This window comes from Anabrus simplex, chromosome 3, assembly GCF_040414725.1.
Source record: "Anabrus simplex isolate iqAnaSimp1 chromosome 3, ASM4041472v1, whole genome shotgun sequence".
Classification (NCBI taxonomy): Eukaryota; Metazoa; Arthropoda; class Insecta; order Orthoptera; family Tettigoniidae; genus Anabrus; species Anabrus simplex.
The window spans coordinates 329,105,249-329,120,092 of record NC_090267.1 but is presented as its reverse complement, the minus strand read 5'-3'; the positions used below and the strand labels follow the sequence as shown (position 1 = coordinate 329,120,092).

Sequence of the window (14,844 nt, the reverse complement as noted above, 5' to 3'; positions counted from 1 at the left end):
AGAGTTGTACCCAGATGACAAGTTCGAGATGTACGCTAATAGAGCATGGGCCGTGTCTTTTGGGGAAGAAGCTATGATACGGATGTTACGATGTGAGGCTTTCTGGAAAACCATATGGTGGCCATTTGGATGTGTATGAGGAGCCAGGTAAACAAGCCTTAGACATCCCACAACCTGCTTCTATACCTCTTCCACTTAAGCAGATGCAGGTACAAGAAAGTGAGACCAGTCCCAAAGAAAACCAGCAAAAATAATAGACCAACTTAAGTGAGATGTTTGAATGTTCCTAAATAGCTGAAAAAAGTTTTAGGGAATTTTTAAACTGAAGGAAAAACATAACTTGAGGAGGAACAAAATGAGAACGGAAAGTGTAACACAAGATTAAAGGGAGATAAGACTGAAGAACTTCAGAGTGAAAAAAAAAAAAGTTGTGAAGGAGAATGAAGAGGAGACTAGAAAATTTAAGAAAGCAAAATACAGAGAGAACAGAGAATAAAACTAGAGAGAGAGAAAAAGAGAGAAGGATCTTGAGCAGCAGAAACAGATACAAACTTTAATGGTGTGCGTTGAAAATTTGATGTCTTCACTTTGGAGAGATAGTTCGAATAAAAAATTAATTAACTTTCAATGATAAAGGAATTAATTTTATGGTACATGTATTTCTTTGTTCTTCTCACCACTGTTTCTGCGATAAGTGACCAGCATTTGAAGTTGGAGTGTAGTTCTGCATGATATCGCTAGAGGTAATATCTGCTTGTACCTATAACTAACCAGCGTGCTGCCTCTGTGCATCTTTAAGATTGGGACCATACCTATAATGAATTATAATGCTTAAGACGGCACACACACCCAGTCCCCGAGCCACTGGAATTAACCAATGAAGGTTAAAATACCCGACCCAGCCGAGAATGAAACCCGGGACCCTTTGGAGCAAACGCTAGCACACCAAACCATTTAGCCATGGAGCCGGACAGCTTGCGAATGTAGGTACAACATAACAGACAATTTATTTGATTTATTTTTCCAAAATGCTCTAAATTCCTAAACAATTCAGAACTGAACAATCAACGAAGTAACAGTCACTTGTGAACAAAGAGAAATAAGGCACCAGAAACAATGTTGTTTACAATGCCTGTATCAAATGTGGTGGATGTCAGTCTGAACAGCTTTTGTAAACAACATTTAGTGTCCAGTGTTTAACTTCACTCCATGAACAAACAACAATTGCTTCATTGAGTGTCAGTTCTGGATTATTTAGGAATGAAGAGCATAAAATAAATAAATAAATAAATAAATAAAATAAATTGTCCATTAGGTCATTCCTGACATTCCCAGGCTTACCTTAATGGGCGGTTTTGTCCTAGACTATGCTTTTCCTGTTAAGAAATTCTTGTATTTTGACCCCATATGGACTATTTCAGTTTCTGTGCAACCTTTTGAATCACCTGGTATAAGGCAAGAAAAGTTGTTGATTTGAAATATTATAGATGAGGATGCTACTTTTGTTTTTCTTTCCAAAGCTTCAGTATCTATAGATCTGGAATGAGGACATTATCTAAATGGAGCTGGGGAAGGAAAACTTGAGTTAAACCTGTTGACACAGTTTTACACAGATTTTTTTCTTCAGAAAAAACATGTCCTGAAGAAAAACAACTTCAAAATATCTCATATCCTGATAAAATCTGCCATGAATTTGAATCTGTTCTTTTTCAGTGCAGGAGCTTGTAAAGGTATTGTTGAAAATAAAAAAGATATTTAAAGAAATTTAGTCTGAAATATCTCAAAGTTTATATACACAACATGTTAACTGGAGAGCATATAAACAAAGGTTTTCCAAGAAAATGACATTTGATTGGACATGTAATACATTGCAATAAACACCATAGTTACAAGCTACCGATGTAATACTTTTTCCACAGCAAACTTATACAAATCATGGTTAATTTTCTTAAGAGTGAGAATTTCATCTTCAAGGCTTGATTTTTGGTCAACAGTATCTGATAAATTAGCTTCAGAGATATCCAAGCAGTCTTCATCTTCCTGTTTTTCTTTGTTCATAATAACAACAGTATACAATTCATCTCCATTTAGTTCTAAACTTTTCTTGAAACCCTGAAGAAGAATGGATGGCTTAAATGAGTCGGAGAATACTTGTCTTGGTAACAATGAAAAGAATGCATTAGTTACTGGGCCTTTGTGTTGTATTGTTCTAATACGTAGTTTACTCTGAATATCCCACAAGATCACTGTTTCATCACTTGATCCAGACAGAAGTCGGATGCCATCTAAGGATGTTGAAAGACATGTGACAGCTTTGGAGTGACCAACAAAAGTGTCTCCAATCTCTTCTTTGGAGGGATGATAGTCTCGTGTTCGCGGGGGATTTAAAAGTTTGAAGTGATGAATGGCACCACTGACTGCACCAATGAATACATGTGTTTCTGTTGGGTCCATAGTAACAGTACAGAGAGCAGAGTCAAAGACAATAGATAACAGAAGAACACCTGAAGCTAAGTCGTATATCTTGCAGGTGCGATCACCAGACACAGACAACAGTCTACCTCGCATACCTCCATGCCCAATGAACAGATCTCCAACTGGTAGAGAATGATCTGAGAAAATATATCGAGGATCTGCCTGTCCAGCTTCAGATTGCACCAACAACTCACTAGTGTGTTGTGAAATGAGGTATGCCAAAGGCCAAACCAGTACCATACCATCATGTCCTGCAGAAGCAAAATGAGATCCATCATCTGTAAACCTTATGCAAGTAATAGTTCGATAATGCCTTGTAGCAACAGCCATTAAACGTCCTGAAGCGACCTCCCAAATATACAACTTTTCATTTATTCCAGCAACACAATAACGATTTGTAGGTGAAATAGCCAAAGCAGTGACACATCCTGGACATACAATACGACCAAGTTGTTGTTGTAAAGTTTCTTGACTATTCACAGGCCATGCATGTATGAGAGGTCTTGATTTCTCTCCAGCAAGTACATAGTCGTTGCCCAGGAAACAGACAGAATTGGGAGCAGGAACACCTCCTCCCTTGTAGGTCATTAATGCTGTCCCTGTGCGGGAATCCCAGATGCATATATTCCACAATAAACCTGAAGCATCACTAGTGACTATAACTTCAGTCTGATCACCCATCACTATCACCTGAAGATCTTGAAGGTCAAGATAGTTCCTGCAACATTCCAAGCCAAAAGATGAACTATTAGATTAAAGTAGTGGTTTGTATAGGTTTAAAATAAAATATGTTTCTATCACACCTTACAGAATGAAACGGTTGAAGCAGTCTGAAAATCATGACCTAGATTCCACAAGGGACAGACACAATAAGATTCACCAGATCTCGTGAACCTAATATTGTGGAGGGTCACCAAAACTAAGGGGACTACTACTGTATACAGTTATAATTACAAGTGCACTCAAGTTTGAGATTTCTGCTTTAAGCAGTTTGTTACACACTAACCTGGTCAAACACACAGCCCTCCACTCCAGCACATCAAACTCCTGCTCTCCAACAGAGCCTCTCACAGTGCAATGTCAAGAGGACGGTTTCTCTTGAAAGAACTAGTTCATTTGAATGACTCTCTTATTTGTGCTGGACCGGGCGAGTTAACCGTACAGTTGGGGGCACACAGCTGTGAGCTTGCATCCGGGAGATAGTGGGTTCGAACCCCACTGTCAGAAGCCCTGAAGATTGTTTTCTGCAGTTTCCCATTTTCACACCAGGCAAATGCTGGGGCTGTACCTTAATTAAGGCAACGGCCACTTCTTTCCCATTCCTAGCCCTTTCCTATCCCATCGTTGCCATAAGACCTATTTGTGTCAGTGCGATGTAAAGCAAATTGTAAAAAAATATACATATTTGTGCTGGTATGAATTTGTTAAAATATTTTGAACAGGTTGTTCAGGCAAGCACAGAGCACAGGAACCATACAAATGAAATATGAAAACAGCACAAATGATCGACAAACTAAGTTTGGCATAAAATCTCAAAGATAATTTAATAAAACCACTTATTCAATACTTTCTACGTTTAATGTGGTTTGAATCTACATGAATTTATGTAGACTTATCAGGTACATGTTTCACCCATTATTTGGGCATCTTCAGCCTGTATACAACCTTTAGGTCAAGGTTTGGGACCTTATTTAACCATACATAGTATAATATATGAATGTTAATAATCTCTTAAGACTAACATGTCAGGATAATAATTTTAAAAATGTGAACAATAGATAAATGTGAGTAAAAATATGTCCAAAAATAAAATGGATCTTTTTCCTCGAAAGTCTTGAGTAAAGAGGATATTCATACGGGGGCTCATTTGACCCACCTATATCATTTTCATGTTCTTGACATAACTAATGTTGAAATGTGTCAACCACAAGTGGAGATTTAGAACTGATTGTTATATGTAGACTGCTCAAGATTGTTGTGAATGTGTTATATAACACCAGGAGTAGTAATGTTAGTAAGACAGGCGCTGCCGGAACAGACAGGTCCACCTAGTATGAACTGAACAAATAATCTTAAGATCCCTCCCAAAGGCCAAGCAACACATCAACGGGAATGATATTCATACAAGACTGTATTAAGTGCCTAGGATGTTCCTTCCCAATTACGCAACAGCCTAAGATTGTACTCTTTACAATTCCTTGTCGTCACATAAGACCCGAAGCTAAAATGCTTATAGTTCCATTTACAACATCAATCTTGACCAGTCTACATATAACAATTGGTTTTAAATCTCCACTTGCCGGGCTGAGTGGCTCAGACGGTTGAGGCGCTGGCCTTCTGACCCCAACTTGGCAGGTTCGATCCTGGCTCAGTCCGGTGGTATTTGAAGGTGCTCAAATACGTCAGCCTTGTGTTGGTAGATTTCCTGGCACGTAAAAGAACTCCTGCGAGACTAAATTCCGGCACCTTGGTGTCTCCGAAAACCGTAAAAGAGTAGTTAGTGGGACGTAAAACAAATAACATTATTATTATTAAATCTCCACTTGTGGTTGACAACACATTTCAACATTGGTTACGTTAAGAACATGAAAATGATATATGTGGGTCAAATAAGCCCCAGTATGAATATCCTCTTTACCCAAGACTTATGTTAGAGGAAGAAGATCCATTTTACTGTAGTTTTGGACATATTTTTAAGTTAAACAGAATAGGACTGACAAGTTTTAACTGTGTAAAAACACCGTTAATTCATATTTTCATTCACAACAATCTTGACCAGTCTACATATAACAATCAGTTCTAAATCTCCACTTGTGGTTGACAACACATTTCAACATTAGTTACGTCAAGAACATGAAAATTATACAGGTGGGTCAAATGAGCCCCCGTATGAATATCCTCTTTACCCACTTAAGTTAGAGGAAGAAGATCTATTTTAGTTTTGGACATATTTTTAAGTTAGATAAAATAGATTATTACAAGTGATTATTTTCATATTGACCGTATAGTTCAATTATTAAATGTTAAACATTAATTTATTGAAACCACCTATTCAATACTGGTTGAGTCTTTATGACTATAACAATGTCATTACATTAAGTATGAGTATGGTACATGTTTCGCCTGGCATTGCAGACATCACCAGCTATTAATTCTATCTCCAAGTCAGAGCTCTGAGTGGATGCTATTTTAGGATTAATCATAGTCAATATTATTTATATAACAGTGCAAAGGAGTGGTCAAGCCGTCCATGTTTTAAAGTTCTAATGTGACATTCTACTCTTGTTCACATTTAATGGAAATATATTGACCGTTAACTTTCATAATGTCGGTAATGAGAACGGCTTGATGCAATTGGGATTAATCATCTGTACATTTTTACAACTTATTGGAGATTAACGTGTGCTAGAACTATTCTTAAAAACTATGTTTACACAATTTACAATAATATATTCAAACTTATGGTACATTTTGGAACTGAACTAGTCAAACTTGTCTTGAAGTTTCAATGGGATGTCTTACTCATATCCTGTTAAATGGAGAAAATACTGATACTGGGATGGCATTATAGTCTATTGAAGTCATAGCATTTAAATATTCTTTTTATATTTGTAGGACATTGAAACATGTTCAGCTTATATGTTTTTTTGGGGAGGTCTAAATATTCTATAGATCAGCATCACTTCTTAGAAGAATGAGCATCAATATTTAGGTGCCTTATAGTGGAATGGCAAGAATGTTGTTGGAGAGTTTGATCAAGATTTGTTAGATAACGGATTAATACACGACCGTGTAAACTTGTTGTATGTTATTGAGCTTTTTTGAGGTTATTCAGTGTAAGATTGAAGAGCAGTTCACTGGATTCTTTCGAGGAAGATCGAAACCTGGCACTTTCTTCGTTGGGTCTTTAATCAGAAAGGCGTTGGTGGGTGGACATTGTTCCCATCGCTGTCTCCATTCTGCTGTTACACTGAATTTTTCATAGGAGTGTAGATCAGCCCAGAGTGGATTCCTGGATTTTAACCTCATCACAGGTGGATCTCGTAAGGCATTGAACAAAAGTGAGTTCTTGTGTGCAAAGGTCTTCTTGAGAAACTGTACTTTTGCTGCTTTTCTCCTCAGATCTGGAGGAGCAATGTTTGCTAAAACAGGCAGCCACTGAGTAGGAGTGGACCTCACTGTACCAGTAACAACTCTCATGGTTTCATTGAGCTGTACGTCAATCTTGCTCGAATGTACGCTGTTTTCCCACACAGGAGCACAGTACTCGCCAGCTGAGTATACTAACTTAGAGAAAGTGAAGCACTGCGAAGAGTGTTTGCATCTGCACCCCAGTTGCTGCCCGCTAGTTTATGCAGTAGATTTACTCTTGTACTCAGCTTCTTTGACAGATTCGAGCAATGCTGTTTGAACGACAAGGACCGATCCAGTGTGACACCCAGATATTTTGGGAAGAAGTTGTGGGAGACTTCCGTTGAAAAGCACATGTAGCTTCCGATTAGCTTCCACGTTATGCAAGTGGAATGCTGTTACTTCCGTTTTACTAGGATTTGGTTGGAGTCTCCATTTATGAAAATAGTCTCACATGATAGCTAGGTCCTCTGTAAGTACATCCTCACAGTGTGCCAAATCCGTACTCTGAGTAATTAAAGCTAGATCATCTGCAAACTGTATCTTCTTTGAAGTTGTTCTTGGCAGGTCATGGATGTAAAGATTGAATAGAATGGGAGATAAAACTGACCCTTGGGGTAAACCTTTATTTAGAGATCTCCACCTGCTTCTTTCACCATCCAGAAATGCAGCAAGTCGACGGTTGGATAACATGTTGTTTAGTAGGCATGCTAGCTTCTGACAAGGGATGACTTGAACAAACTTGAGCAACAGTCCCTCTCTCCAGACCGTGTCATAGGCTGACGTAAGGTCGACAAAAGCTGCAGCAGTCTTCAGTCTTTTCTGAAATCCTGCTTCAATCTCTGTTGTCAGTGTTAATACCTGATCACAACAACTACGATTCTTTCTGAAACCTCCTTGTTCAACTGGGATGACTCTTTCTATTGCTTCTTGGATACGGTTAAGTATCATTCTTTCAAGCATCTTGTAGATTACGCTAAGGAGTGAAATTGGTCGATAATGTGAAGCATCAGCTCCTTCCTTTCCTGGTTTCAAGACTGCAATTACTTTGGCTTATTTTAACAACTTAGGTAATTTACCAGTTCGTAGAATTTCATTGAAGAAGTTGACTAGCCATTGTTTTGTACCAGGGCCTATGGCCTTCAGAAACTCAGGATAGATTTCATCCAGACCAGCAGCTTTATTTATCTTTATCTTGGATAGAACCTTGTCCAGTTCTTCAGTACTGAAGTCACAGGAATACTCCGGATGGGATGTCAACTGTGATCTTCCCGTTCTTAGTTGCTTCTTGACACTCCTTGCATGTACCTTGTCCATCTTCGCTCTAGAGATTTGTGTCAGTCTGGAGGCAATGGTGTTTGGGTTCATTGGCAAACTTCTGCGTTTCATTGTAGGGTCACTACCAAGTTTTCTTATGAGGTTCCAGGCTTTACGACTACAGTGTGTGAAGTCCATCTCTGCTGTAGTTCTGTGCCACTTCTCTCTCCTAGATTTATTTAGAGCCCTTAGCAACTCATCAGCTGTTGTTTTATTAGGAGAGTTCTGATATTCGGTGTAGAGCTGATTACATTCTTCTGACCATCCTGGTATATACGTCTTGCGATATCCCCGGGGAATGAACTTCCTAGCATTAGCTTTTATGGTGTTGACAGATCTATTGTAATTTTCAGGAACTGGACGTATCCACTGTACAGTGTTATCAAGTCCTTCTGCAAATTTATCCCACTTTGCAAGTCGAAAATTCCAATGAGGTTGTGGTACTGAAGACACAAGAGGGATCTCAGTGCCATAGTAAATAATAACTGGTCTGTGTTGACTGTGAGGAAAGGAACTGATGACCTTTCGTTGTACCATGTGTTGATTCTCAGGAAGGAGCCTCCCCGAAGAGTGCTAGATAAGGCATTCGGGCATTCCCTGGGCAACGGTGGTACACCAGCTGATTCTTCCACGAAGGCGCTGCTACACAGCAACAAGCAGATGATAGCAAGTACTATGTCCGGTCCTATGCAAGATGTCTATAACACACATGATGGGGTGATAATCCTCACTGGTTCACCTCTTAAAACAATAATAACCACACATACTGAACGAAGAATACTGTACTCGAGATAGGTGACTGTATAGCCGTTACTGGGAGATCCATTAAAAAAAAAAAATCATTCACAGTCTGGCACTACTATAAGAGTTCCATCATGTACTGTATGGTATTTGTGGGAATAATACCCTGGCACTAATAAATAAATACTCTAGACACAAAATAAACAGAATGTCAGCAGAATAGGTACTACAAACTCACGTGCACTTGAGGTGGAGTAGCAAAACTATGTGATCACATGGTAACAGACATGAAACTGCAGTATTATATTCTATAGGGAGCGTGCACGGCCGCTATTAGCGCCTCTAGCGGAAGAAATCGGTAACAATTTGGTGATCTTGTCTTGAGCGGTCAGTCCAGGCTGTGTAACTGTGGGTATGAAATAGTGGTAGTAGTAGTAGTAGTGTATCAAAATGCCTAAATCAAATAGAAACTGTTGTGCAGTGAACTGCCACAACACACAAAGAAATGCGCATGGAAAAGGAAATACATTTCACACATTTCCTGGTCGTCCATAGGAATCAGGCAGCTGCAGGAAGTGGATTTCGGCTGTGGGAAGGATAAAATAAGTTCAGTAGGCTACCTTATTTCATTTGTGACGTAAATTACACATTTCAAACATACCAGGTATGCCAAGTCAAGAACACGTTCATTTAAGTACACTGTGAAATAGTAAATTTCTTTTCAAGTATGCATTGCAGCGGGTTCATATGATTACATTCATGTCCTTCCATGTGCACGTGTCTTGACTACGCCGAATAATAATAATAATAATAATAATAATAATAATAATAATAATAATAATAAATGTTTTCCTGCACTTCAGTGCAGATGGAATTCCATCGGAACCCACCAAATGCTCCGTCATTTGCAGTGAACATTTTGTTGAAGGAAAGCCAAGTAATACTGAAAATCATCCATCACCATCTGTGTTTCATGAGAGCTATAAGAAGAATCCGAAAAGAGAATGTGATGTACCCCGGTTTTAAGAGCGAGTAAACGAATGAAATGCTCAAATATACATACGTCTTCTAATCAGGAAACTCATGAATTTATTGTGAAAAATGAGTGTGGGAAAAACTACGTAAGTCGGTGCATGCAGTATTTGAGATTGAAGCAACGACTTTCGAATTCACTTGTGTTTATAGTGGGAATGATGTAGGCACACAGTGCAACTCAAGCACAGTACCTTCAAGTATTTCAGAAAAGGTGGATAAAAGTTGTGGTCCCAACACTCCCCCCCCCCAGACATAATTATGCAGAGGATTTTATGGATACCAGAGCATAAAAAGTGAGGCACAGTTGAAGGATTTAACAAGCGTTTCATTTGAAACATTCAGTTTCTTACTTTCTTTCTTTCTTTGTTTCTAGAGTGTCTATAAATATAAGTAATAACGTTATTTGTTTACTCTTTTGAATGAAAATGAAATTGGTCCCTTGCTTCCTTGGCAGTCATATTTGGTGTACATCGGACTACTGCTGCGCGAATATTATTTTACTCTTCTCGGAGTAGTCAAGAAACGCACTTCTAATTTTATTTTCTGGCCTAGCAAACTATCTGTGCAAAATACTTTGCCTCGCGCTTTTAAAACATATTATCCTGACGCACGAGTTATAATAGATTGCACATAAATGAAATCAGAAACGCCAGCAAGAATACATGAGAGATGTTACATGTATTCTCCGTACAAGTCATGTTATCCATTTAAATTTTTATTAGCTGCGGCCCCAAATGGAGCTATTGTTTTTGTTTTCCCTTGTTATGGTGGAAGAACTAATGATACTTTTATTGTTAACAATTCAGGCTTCCTAAATCTTTTGAGTGAGGGGGACGTTATATTAGCCGACAAAGGATTCCCAGGTATCAAAACACAGTCACCTCATTCTTTACTTGTTATGCCGCCTTTTCTTCACAATGGGAGATTTACAGAAAATGAAGTGTTACAAACTCAGAGTGTAGCAAGTGTGCGAATTCATGTTGACAGATGCATAAAGCAGGTGAAAATTTTGAAAATCTTGAAAAAATATTCCTAAAGATCTGTTTCCGTATATCAGGGACATTGTTTACGTAGCTTGTGTGCTAGCAAATTTCTTGCCACCAATAATAAAGAACGTAGAACTGTAACCCCTGCACATAATCCACTCGTATAAATCTATCTTATCAGAACTTCGCTTAGCAACATGACATGTTATCTACTTATTCCAACTGAATTCCTGTTTATTTGCTTACCAGATGCTGCCCATCAATAGCTTGTCAAAAGCACAGTCAATTTCACCGGAAATCTCACTCGTGAAATTTGAGTTTTCCCAGCTTCATAGATATGAGATAGTTACAATTTGTTATTCATTTCGCCCTGTATCAGGTTTAAACGTATTTTTATACGTACAGCATTACAACTTCCATAGCATTACTTCATATTTATCTTGACGACAAGATGCAACGGTACTTTTTGCCATAACTATGAACAAATACTGTATTTGCTATGAAGCAAGTCTTCCAGCGGAACGCACTCTCACCGTATTAATTCTCGGAACTCCGCCAGAGCGCTCTGTTACTTGTACCGTGCACGCTCCCTATACACACAGGTTATCTTATGACAAGTGTGCCAGCATAGAATAAATAGAACATAAATAAAATAGCAGAAATATGTTAAGTGTTTACCACAAAAAAATACTCATAAATAGCACAGGCAGAATTGTCTACAGTACCAGCACCTGTAATACTATCGTCTGTCCGTTGGAAGGGTCAGTACTCCAGAGATAGCAATAATTCTTGAATACCGAATGGCACAGATGGCAGAGCACTGGCTTTCTGAGCCAAAGGCATCGAGTTTGATCCCAGCTCAATCTGATGACATTTAATGGTGCTCAAATATGACAGCTTTGTGTAAGAAGATTTACTGGTACATAAAATCCAGTAGGACAAAATTCCAGCATCCTGATGTCTCCAGAAACTTAAAATGGATGATGGAATGTACAACTGTAGTAGAAAACAGTTCATATGTTACCGTTAAAAAATAACAGTTGCTCAACACTTTTTCCTGTGAAACGATTCCTATGTGATGTCTGGCCTGCCTTCGAAAATATCCTTTCACAAGGAATGGTTGTCGCCACAACTGAAAGATGAGCTTTTGCCAACTCGTAGTGGCAAAAATAGAGTGGATTGATTACCTTTCCTGGTCAGAAGAGGTTTCTGGAGGAATTTAACCATTTCCAAAACTGCATTTGCATTTCGGATTGGATTACTTAGTAGTAAAGTAAAAGATTCATCTCACTCATCCCAAATGGTGGATCCTTTCCTAAGATGCTGATGTTGACACCATGCTTCAATGAAATAATTTCTCACAGTGGCACGTTTGTTTTTACATTATCTAAAGTTAAAATTTCATTAAATGTTTATGAATTAAGATGTTTGGGGTGATTTAGGGAACATTTTAATTTTCTACATTTGTCTATATTACGGAGCATAGCAACATATTTTAGAAAAAAAATGCGGATCTCTATGTAAACAAATGCTTTATTTTAAATATGTTCCATATTTTATGGCTTCAAACTTATTCTTGTTGATAATGATTTAAAATTTATTTTATTAGCATCTGTACTTTAAAGATGAATTCTTGAATTTCTATGGAATATTGAATATTGTTCGTTGCTCAGCCTCGGCTTTGTCAGTCAATCCCCATGACAATTGAAGTCCTTATACCTGACCGGAGCAGGTCTGGTCCTGGCAATTAACAGAGCATTAGTGCCAATTAGGTTAACCTGCTCTATTAAGCACTTCACGAATCATCGACAGTCATGAATGAGCTTTGAGTGCATCTTCAGTGTAGTTTATATATTTGTTAATTCGATGTATTAACAGGTAAAATGTCCCCAAATCGTAACTCCTTATCTGTAAAAGTAAGCTTGCACGTACGTGATTTTCCAAACGAAGGACTATAAACACATGGTAAAGTCATTTTTTTTGTGATGCCTGCCCAAAAACAGTGCCTAGTTTTCAGTGATATCTAGTGCAACAACTAATTTCAACAGGAAACACACGGCTAACTGTTAAAAAGCAAGGGAAAACAGATATTTCTAGCAGATATGCAACTGAATTTGAAGAGTGGAGTTCTTATCGGCGCAGACATACCACTCTACAAGTTAAACAACCTATGCTTCAAGGGGTTCCTGAACAAATACACAGTGCAGAATGATATCAAACACTTGTAATTGAGTAGGTATGTCTTCCAGACAGGATGCCTCTTCGTCTATGCGTTCGGTGGTGACTATACAGTCCACTGCGGGAGTTACACAATTTGCCACAGTGATGACAAGTAGTCTCAGGTGGAGCAGTCATGTTGTTCCTATTTCTCCTCAGCACTTCTCTTTCTTTCCTACATTGCCTCTTGTCATTAATTCGCTGTACGTCGACGGTTTTCTTCAAAGGATAGTGTGCCTTGATGGACTAGTGATCTCCGGGATGAACGGTCCAGGGCTACGTTCTCCCAGTTATCAACATCAGTGTTACATCCCTTCAAGTTAGCCTTAATTACATATTTAAATCGCTTCTTCTGACCGCCTACACAGCGTTTACGTACTGATAGCTCAGAGTAAAACACTTGTTTGGGAATGCGATAATTGGGCATGCGAAGGCCTATATCCATTCATTTGAACAGCTGTTAAAAAATATTTTTGTTCCCAGCACTTTTTCCACTACGATGTATTATATTTTTAGTTGTCTACTAATAAAAAGTTTTTGAAAATTAACTTTTCTTTGCCACTGTTCTATATTTTTTTACAATGATGTTCTCTTCATTAGCTTTTTCCAAGGCGAATATTGTTTATTTTAATTTTATAAAAGTGTCTCTTGAATTCAGTTAATACAGGATCGCTGAAGCTGATTGCTGTCATGCTATTATTGTTGCCATTGATGCATTCACGGCCCGTACTTACAGACATGATGTAGGCTTTCGGGCTTATGGCGTGTCAAGAAAATAAGGTACGTTTCACAAAGATCTTTCCTCTGCGTCATCAGAAGAAATCTCGACTGTCCACGATAAAGGCTTCTTAAACAATGAGCTTTGAATTTAGACGTTATAACAGAAGTGGAAATGGTACGTTCATTCATCACCAGATGGCTCCCCAGACATGGTACAGCGATATCGTTCGAAGCGGAAGCTGATGGAACCATCAAAATCAGTTAAACAGGGTCACATAACATAACATCTGTACGTAACATATGACTTTGACAGGTGTATGAAATAGACACAAGCCCGAAATTAAACATCTGGCTATGAGAAATGTATGAATTTGGAACACACAGAAACGAACTACCAATAGTGAAGGTACAGGGAAGGGAACTACCTACGTAAATACTTAAGGGCTGGCAAAAAGGTATTACTCAATTGCTAGCCAGGGTCCCTGTTGAAATTGTTAGGATTTCTACGTATTTCCACAGCTTTCTGTATAATCCTGGACAGGCAGTGTCTAGTTTGGGTAAGAGCTTGAGCATCTTGGAACATGACATCATTACCTGACGATAGAGAGTCCTCAGCTATTGTTGATTTGTCTAGCTGGTTGAGACGAATATTACGTTCATGTTCCTTGATACGGGTACCAATGGACCGGCATGTTTTGCCAATGTATACCCTGCTGCAAGTACAGGGAATTTTGTATACCCCAGGATGTAAAAGTGGGAACACTTTGTCCTTGGTTTTACCCAGACTGTAAGCAATTTTAGTGACGGTGCCAAACACAGTTTTTATATTGTGTTTGCGGAGGACCTTGGCAATTCGATATGTGGTGTTGTGAATATAAGGCAAGTAGGCAGTTCCCTTCACTTCTTCCTTCTGTGAGCTCTCCCTGGTCGTTTCTCTGGGATGCACGGCTCTATGAATCCGTAAATCGCTGTAACCATTACCCTTGAATGCGAATTTGAACGTGTTCATCTCCACCTGGATATTTATGGCTCACAAATTCGTATCGCCCTCTTTGTGAGTGTCGCGAGAATGCCTTGTTTTTGTGCTGGATGGTGGTGAGAATCTGCATGAAGATAGCGATTCGTGTAGAAAGGCTTACGATAGACAGTATGTCCTAAGGAGCCGTCCGGTTACTTTCTTACTAGAACATCCAAGAAAGGAAGGCATCCGTCCGACTCAATC

General features: G+C 38.7%; 1 protein-coding gene across 1 annotated transcript; it reads right to left on the bottom strand.

Moving 5' to 3' along the window:
• Positions 1-1,765: 1,765 nt before the first annotated feature.
• LOC136867289 (WD repeat-containing protein 18) lies at positions 1,766-3,397 on the bottom strand. Its single transcript, XM_067144440.2, has one exon. The coding sequence runs from the start codon at positions 3,154-3,156 to the stop codon at positions 1,894-1,896; it is 1,263 nt and encodes a 420-aa protein (XP_067000541.2). The 5' UTR covers positions 3,157-3,397; the 3' UTR covers positions 1,766-1,893.
• Between the last annotated feature and the right edge of the window lie 11,447 nt (positions 3,398-14,844).